This window comes from Mandrillus leucophaeus, unplaced genomic scaffold (assembly GCF_000951045.1).
Source record: "Mandrillus leucophaeus isolate KB7577 unplaced genomic scaffold, Mleu.le_1.0 Scaffold41, whole genome shotgun sequence".
In the NCBI taxonomy this organism is placed as follows: Eukaryota; Metazoa; Chordata; class Mammalia; order Primates; family Cercopithecidae; genus Mandrillus; species Mandrillus leucophaeus.
In genome coordinates, this window is record NW_012104365.1 from 4,762,984 (window position 1) to 4,770,778 (window position 7,795).

The 7,795-nt window shown below is 65.0% G+C and overlaps 2 protein-coding genes across 2 annotated transcripts in view; both read left to right on the forward strand.

The window, feature by feature from the left end:
• OGFR (opioid growth factor receptor) overlaps positions 1–572 on the forward strand; it is a 22,773-nt gene extending 22,201 nt beyond the window's left edge. The window contains exon 11 of the mRNA XM_011992429.1: positions 1–572. Within this exon, the coding sequence (XP_011847819.1) occupies positions 1–225 (225 nt within the window). The 3' untranslated portion in view covers positions 226–572.
• A 3,011-nt stretch (positions 573–3,583) lies between these two features.
• Positions 3,584–7,795, forward strand: part of COL9A3 (collagen, type IX, alpha 3) — a 28,576-nt gene continuing 24,364 nt past the window's right edge. Inside the window, exons 1-5 of the mRNA XM_011992359.1 lie at positions 3,584–3,664; positions 4,087–4,155; positions 5,617–5,652; positions 6,293–6,364; positions 7,019–7,072. Of these exons, the coding sequence (XP_011847749.1) occupies positions 3,587–3,664; positions 4,087–4,155; positions 5,617–5,652; positions 6,293–6,364; positions 7,019–7,072 (309 nt within the window). The 5' untranslated portion in view covers positions 3,584–3,586. The remainder of the gene's footprint in view (positions 3,665–4,086; positions 4,156–5,616; positions 5,653–6,292; positions 6,365–7,018; positions 7,073–7,795) is intronic.

A 7,795-nucleotide genomic window follows, 5' to 3' on the forward strand; every position in this document is an offset into this window, starting at 1 on the left:
CCCAGCCCAGCAGGACCTGCAGGGGACGAGCCAGCAGAGAGCCCGTCGGAGACCCCAGGCCCCAGCCCAGCAGGACCTGCAGGGGACGAGCCAGCTGAGAGCCCATCGGAGACCCCAGGCCCCAGCCCGGCAGGACCTGCAGGGGACGAGCCAGCCAAGGCAGGGGAGGCAGTGGAGGTGCAGGACACAGAGGCGAAGCCTTCTGCCAAATCTGGGAAGCCTTAAGGAAAGGATTCCCCGATGGCGTGTTGGCTCTCCTGGCCCTGCTGCAGGGGCTGGGGCCTCCGGAGCTGCTGCGGGCTCCCCTCAGGCTCTGCTCCGTGACCCATGACCTGCAGTGCTGGCCTCCCGTGGTGGCCACTGTAGCGGCCACCGGAAAGTGCGAGGCCCTCAGGGAAGGCCAAGGCCTGAAGAAGCCTCCTGGCCTGGCTGTGTCTTCCCCACCCAGCTCTCTCCCGCACCCCTGTCTTTGTAAATTGACCTTTCTCGGGTGGAGGGGGTGGGGGGCAGGGCTGCTTTTCTTAGTCTGGTGCCAAGCAAGGCCTTTTCTGAATAAACTCGTTTGACTTTGAGTCTTTGGTACGGACTGGGGTCCTGTTGGGTGGCTGGTAGGGCTGGTGTCACAGCTGCTGTCCCTCCAGGCTCCGGTGGCCTGGCCCAGCTACTGCCTCGCATTGCTCCACCAGGTGCCCGTGGGGGCAGAGTGGTGGCACAGCCCTCCCCACACACCCACTTGGCCACAGTCCCCAGGTGTGCACAGGTGGGCAGGCTGCAGCCTCTCAGAGCCTTTGAAGGTCGGACCAAGGTCCCTCGGCAGGCTTTGCCACCTGTTGAAGATGAGTCTGGGGATTCCCCTGGGGTTGGCTGGGGGCAGTGCTTGTGCATGGTGGGGGTATAGACGAGGCCTTTCTGCCTGCTGTGGCAGGCATCTAGGATGCGATGCTGTGCCTCGGGCAGGCTTGGCAGTACTCTCTGTCGGGCTCCTTGGCTCCCTCAGGTCTGGTGAAGCCAGGTGTGCCCCCCGGGCAGCCCCTCCCTGCAGTCTGGTCTTGTCACCCTGGGGCAGGACCCCCACCCTTCCCGGTTCACCTACATTTCTACATCAGCGGGGTAAGGAGCTTTTGTGGGGCCTCCGAGGAGGGGCCGGACACTTGTCTTTGCTCAGTGAAGGACAAGGCAGACCCAGGGCACCCGTGGGTGGGAGGATTAAAGCTGTAGACCCTGGTACCACTTCAGGGAAAATGCCCAGGTCCCATCTGGTGGCACCGGATACACAAGCCAGCAGTCACTGGGAGGAGACACCCCAGGTTCAATAATCCCCCAGAGCTGGGTAGGGAAGCTGTGGGACTCCTGGTGCCTCAACTCACGTGTGGCTCAGTGAGGGGATTCCTGCCATGGAGGGAAACCGAGGCAGAGAGGGGGACATAGGGCTAGAAATGCAGTCACTGGGGCAGCACCCAGCAGATCCAGCGTCCCTGGTTCAGGCCGTTGTGGGGCTGGAGTCGGTGGAAATCAGCACCTGAAGTGAGGAGCCCCTGTTGGAGCAGCCCTGCGGGCCGGTGCCTGGTGGTGGGCGCCTGGGGACAGCAGGCAGTCCTGGCCAGCCAACCCGGGCTTCAGGGAGAGTGATGACCCACAACGGGCGGGCAGCAGGAGGCTCTGCGCCACTCAAAGGTGAGCCGGGGGAGGCTGAGCTCTGGCAGCGTCCACCCTCTGCCTAGGATCTGCCTGGAGCTGGGGGTGGTTTTTTGAGGGACTTGAAGGTGGTTCAGGGGGACATCAAGTAGGTGTCCCAGGTGTGAGGCGGCTCCCCTGGCCTGAGGTGAAGGCCAGCTGTTTTGTCTCATTTGGATCAGATAGCAATTCTTGCTGACCGCATGCTGGGCATCGTGGGGATAGGCAGAGTGGGGTGTGGGGCCAGGGACCAGGGGAGAGTCACTGAGGAGGGGGCTGGCCACAGGGTCATCTTGCCAGGTGGAACTGGTAGGGAGGACTCCTGTCCCCCAGACCCTGGGCTTGGGGTGGGGCTGCTGCTAGGAGACCCTGAGCCCCCCTGCTGTCTGGGCTGACCTGCTCCACCCACCCCTCCCCCTTGTCAAAAGTCCTCTGTTAGGAAGCTCTGTGCCAGGACGACTTGGACTCCTCAGGAGGGTGAACCTTTCCAGCTCCTCCTGCCTCGCCTGATGGAATTCACACCCCCCCGCCCAAGTCACCGCTCTCCCCCAGCAGTGAAGGGAGACTCTCCCTCCACTCACTTCACCTCGGGAGAGATTAGAGCGACACTTTATGATTTTGAGACAGGGTCTCACTGTCTTGCCCAGGCAGGAGTGCAGTGGCGCCATCTTGGCTCACTGCAGCCCCGACCTTACGGGCTCAAGCGATCCTCTTGCCTCAGCCTCCTGTGTAGCTGGGCCTACAGGTGAGCACCACCATGCCCAGCCGATGTTTTAATTTTTGGTAGAGATGAGGCCTCCCTCTGTCACCCAGGCTGACTGCGTCCGTCGGGAGTGCCGCACTCCTGTTGAGCCGTTTTGCGCCCACTCCCCTCTCATCCCCTCCTGCCCTTGCTAACTCACAGCATGGCAACAGTCATGAGTCCCCACCTGCCCAACGGAAGCTCCTGCAGCCTCCTACAACCCCCAGGGCAGGCCTTTCTCGGGGAATTCTCAAGACTCCTGGGGGAGGGACTGCCATTCTGCGCCTTCATTGACCCTACAGGCAACTGGAGCATTTGAGTCCCCTAGGGCAGCGACTGCCCTGGCAGCCTGAGACAGACCTTGGCCGGGCTTGGCGACCCCCGAGCTTGTGGGAGATGGACATGGCCAGCACCGCCTTCAGGTTCCTGCTCAGGACACAGTTCCTTCAGGCCGGGGATCTGGGGGGCATCCTTCCCCTGGGCCAGGGTCATCGTTTTGCGCTCGCTCCCGGGAGTCTGGGGTTGGAGTCTTGTCTTAGCCAGTGGCAGCTGACGTGGCCTGACCACCCGGCCTGTCCAGGTCCACGGGTGACGGGCTGCGGTGGGGGTGCTCCCAGCCCAGCAGGCAGCCCTGGACAGCGACCCCAGAGCAGGAACCAGGGCTGCAGTGGGCACTGACCCGGCCCTGGTACCGAGGATTCACCCTCCCCCGGGTCTTCCTGGGCCTTGGGCCGCCTGGGTCCGCTCCAGCGCCTGGGGAGGGGTCTGCGGCCTCGGAAACTCGCGGGTCCCCCCTGCCCCTTCCTGAAGGGAGCCCTTCAGCGCCGCAGGCTTCCTCCCCCACACTTGGGTTGAAGAGCAAGGGGAGAAAAGAGCGTCTTTCTCTCTTGCTCAAAGCTGCGTGTGTGCAACGCGCCAGTCCCAGGATAATTTTAACTCGCGGCCGGAGAGAACGCGCCGCCGCCCGGCGTCTTTTTTTTTTTTCACCCTGGCGGGCTGGGCTGCGGCGCGGGGCGGGTAGAAGCCCCCCCGCCAGGTGGGCCCGGCTGAATGGGGGGCTTGTGCAGGCGGGGGCGGGGAAGGGGAAGGGGAAGGGGCCGCCCACCTCGCGCCCCGCCCGCCCGCCCGCTGCCAGCCCCGACGCCGCCGCAGTTCAGACTCCGCGCAGCCATGGCCCGGCCGCCCGCGCTCGCCCCGCTGCTGCTCCTGCTCCTGCTCGGGGAGCTCCTGGCGGCCGCCGGGGCGCAGGTGAGCGCGAGCTCCGGGCTCTGACGCTGGACGTGGAGCCGCGCGGCCCAGGGACGGCCCCAGCCCCGAACCCGCCACTCCGGGGTGCCCGGCGCAGCCTCGACGCCCCCAGCCCGTGTCGCCGTCGGGGCGCGGAGTCGCCAGAGCCTCGGGATGAGCCTCGACCGACCGCGTCCGCGATGGGTCCTCGCTGGCCCTGGTCGGCCGGCGCCGCCGCCTCTGCTGGGAGCACAAGGAGGCCTTTGTTCCCGCGGCCCGAGGGAGGCGGGGGACACACTGCCCGGGGGTGCCTGGCTCCGCCCGAGGCTTTGGGGCTCACGGAGGAGAGCAGGCCCCGGAGCCGCTGGGGACCCGGGAGGAGGGAACGCCGGGTCAGGCCCACCGAGGCACCTGCGCTCCTTAATGAGTTTTCTCCGTTTCAGAAAGTGGGACTCCCAGGCCCTCCAGGCCCCCCAGGGCTGCCAGGGAAGCCCGGCCAGGACGGCATTGACGTGAGTTTGGGGGTGGGGAGGGCCCCGAGCGCTCTGGGGTTCTGACTCTGGCCTCCCCACCTCCCTGAGCTCCCCAGCCTGATGGAGAGAAAACCAGGCCCCACCTCCCAGAGCCAGGGTGACATCAGGGGGCAGCCAGAGCCTTCACGGGATGGAGGTGGCCCTGCGGGGATTGCTGGTGGGTAGGGGTGGAGGGTGTCACGTGGTGGCCCCCGACCCAGAATGCCGGCACTGAGCTGTGTGGCTCTGGGTGCCCTGAGGGGCCTGGGCCCCTGTGTTCTGGGTTCTGGCCCCTGGGGCTGAAGTGGGGAGGGGCACGTCCCTCGGGTGGATGGGGGCCGGGGGTCTTATTGGAGGTTGCTGGGCTCTGGAGCCAGCCATGGAGGGGGCCCAGGGGCCAACTCGGTCCCAGAGATGATGTCCCTCACGGGTATCTCAGGCCTGGTGTGCACCAAGCAGCAGGAGGGGCAGCTGAAATTCTACAGCTGTGTGTCTCTCGGAGGGACCGTCTGGGGTGAACCTCCCCATGTGACCAGCACCGGGGCGGGGGTCCCCTCAGGGCCTGTGCTCGCTGTGTGGTTCCTCATGGAGGGCTGTGGAGGGCTGCACCAAGAGCCCCCCGTGACCCACCCTCTGCCCCCCACCCAGCTCGGCCTCAATGGCCACAGCCTCCTTCCCCGGTCACAGGGCTGTGCTCAGGACAGGCATGTGGACCTGAACCCCCATGGCCCACGGCCCTGGCCTCCCTAGGCTCCTCCTGGGCCAGATACCTGGACCCCAGGGCTCCCACCTGAAGCCTGGTCTTGACATCTCAGTTAAAGACCCAGTGGTCGTCAACAGGGTGGGGAGCTGGGGGATCTTCCTGGAGACTGTGGGGAAGCTGCCCTTAGCAGCAGATGGAACAGAGAGGCCTCCCAGCCCCCAGGCCTTCTTCCTAAAGCCCCAGGCCATGGAGGGAGGGGGTTACTGATGCATCCCCAGGCCATGGAGGGAGGGGATTACTGATGCATCCCCAGGCCATGGAGGGAGGGGGTTACTGATGCATTCCCAGGCCATGGAGGGAGGGGGTTACTGATGCATTCCCAGGCCATGGAGGGAGGGGCATCCCCACGCCATGGAGGGAGGGGATTACTGATGCATTCCCAGGCCATGGAGGGAGGGGATTACTGATGCGTTCCCATCACTCCTGGGAGTTGCGTCCCCACGCCTGCAAAGTGGTTCCCAAATGCCCTGTGGCTGCAAGCGCTGAGCGCCTCTCTCCAGGTCACCCCTTTGCCTACTGCTGCCCCACACACGGGAGGGTGCCCCCTGGGTATGGATCGGAGGCTCAGGGACGCCTTTTATCTCCTTGAGCTGGGCCTCCAGGGCTGAATTGGAGGCCAGTGCTGCTCTTTTCCCTGAGGCGGGGTTCTTGGGGGACCTCTGATTTTCAGGGTTACATGTGGGTATCTTTCCTCACAGGGCGAAACTGGACCTCCAGGTCTGCCTGGGCCCCCGGTGAGTGTCCCTGGCTGGGGAGACAACCTTTTTCTAGTCTGGAGAGAAAGAGGGGACTCAGAACAGAGGGGTCATTGATGTCCTGTCGCATCCTGCCGGAGCCCGGGTTGCCTAAGGGGAGGCCTCAGAGGGCCCAGAGCAGGCCCAGAGCCAGGGGGGTGGGAGGGGAGTGTGTGGGCTCAGCCTCTGCATGTTCTGGGCAGGGCCTGACTTTGAGCTTTCTTTGGACCAGTGCCAGGCAGGCCAGGGCCGGGGCTGGTACAGCCCTTCAGGTGCCCCAGGCCCAAGGTCGCACGGAGCCCTCCCACCTTCTCCAGCCCCAGAGATTGAGGGTCCTGGGGCTCAGAGTCCTGTCTGGCCCACTGGGGGTCCAACAGAGATGCCTGCTGGCCCTTAGCCAGGGAGGCTGAGGTGACCAGATGAAGATCTTACAGATGCCACTGAGGGATGAGGCAGGCAGCCTTCCTGGGCCAGCAAGGTGTGGGCAAGCAGGACACGCGTGCCCCAGCTGAGCTGGGTCTGCCAGACGGCAGGGAGGACCCAGGTGGGGGGGAATTGGAAAGCATTTTGCTTCCTTGCTGAAGGCCTGGGCTCGGAGCCAGACCCCGCCCTCACATCTCTGCCCTTTCCTCCTGCACAGGGACCAAAGGGGGCCCCAGGAAAGCCGGGGAAATCAGGAGAGGCCGGGCTGCCAGGACTGCCGGGTGTGGACGTGAGTGCGCCTGCCCCTCCCCCAATGCCCCGCTCCCCGCTCCAAGGCTCTGGAGGAGTCCAGCCTTAATTGCTGTTGTCCAGCTGGGCTTGCTCAGGCGGGAAGCCCGGTCCTGAGAGAAGTCTCCAGAAGCCCCCAACAGGGGTCCTTTGGCCTTCGTCCCAGACGCCACTAGCATCTGGCAGAGGACAGAGCCAGCCCAGTGGAGTCGGAAGTCCCGCCAGCCTTCTCTTGTCCAGGAACGAGTGCCCATTGTCAGGCCCCTCTGCTCACTGCTGCCCGGGCCCCTGTGAGCCCCAGGCTGGCCTCGCTCAGTCGTCATGGGCTCCAGGCCTGGCCCCAGGGCCACTGGAGCTTTATTCGGAAAGCCAGGCCTGAGAAGTGAGCTGTCCAGTCCTACTGGGTTGGTCCCCGAGGCCTGACTACAGCAGGGGCCTCCGTTGCTGGCTTCCTGCTGGCTGCCCCCCTCCTCCCAGGCCCTCTGGGCACAGCAGGTAGACAATGGACAGGGCCAAGAGAGGAGGCTGCCAACCTAAGGGTCTTCTGTGCCTCTCTGGACTCACCAAGGGAAGGGTCCATGCTTCCATTTTTGCCTGGGAGTGGCATGTGCTTCCCATGTGGCCCCTCAAACTCACCCTCTGCCTCTTTCCCCAGGGTCTGACTGGGCGAGATGGACCCCCTGGACCCAAGGGTGCCCCTGGGGAACGGGTAAGTGCCTGCGCCAAACCCAGTGGCTTCAGTTCAGAAGTGAAGTCCCCCGGCCACCTCTGGCTGTTCTGTGTCCACAAGGCCAAGGAGCTGGTAGTTCCAAGGACAGCTGCCCTGCCCGTGCCTGGGGTGGAGGGGCAGAAGAGCAGGGTGCCACGTGGCCAGTCCCCTGTGCCTGCCTCCCTGCCCCACCCCCACATATGGTCAGAGTTGTCCTGGTATCCAGACCATGGCAGGGAGAAGAGGGATGGTTTGGGGGAACCCATCCCAGGTGCCCCCTCAGAATGTCCCTGCAGCCCCCAGGGCCCTGGGCGGACCACCACCAGGCGGACCACCACCAGGGACCCCGGGCACGCAGCCTGCAGAGTCCCCTGTGCCTGCCTGCTGGACACTGAATCCTTTACCCTAACTGAGCGGCGCCACCGCCCAAGGGTGCCTTTCTCCCCTCGTGGCTTCTGAGTACAAAACCGAAACCAGCGTTCTCTCTTCGGCCCTCATAAGACGTGGCAGTCAGCCACCCGGGTGCCACCGACCCCAGACTCAAAGCATCACAGAGGGCAGGAAGGCTGGGCTGGGGACACAAGGACACAGCCCTGTCCGTGGGCCCCTTGGGAGCTCGTCAGGCATGAGGCGGATTCTGAGCTGAAAACAGGAGGGAAACAGTAGCTGCTGGCAGCCGAGTCTGTGGTGCCCGGGGGTGTGGGGTGGTGCCGGGGGTGTGGG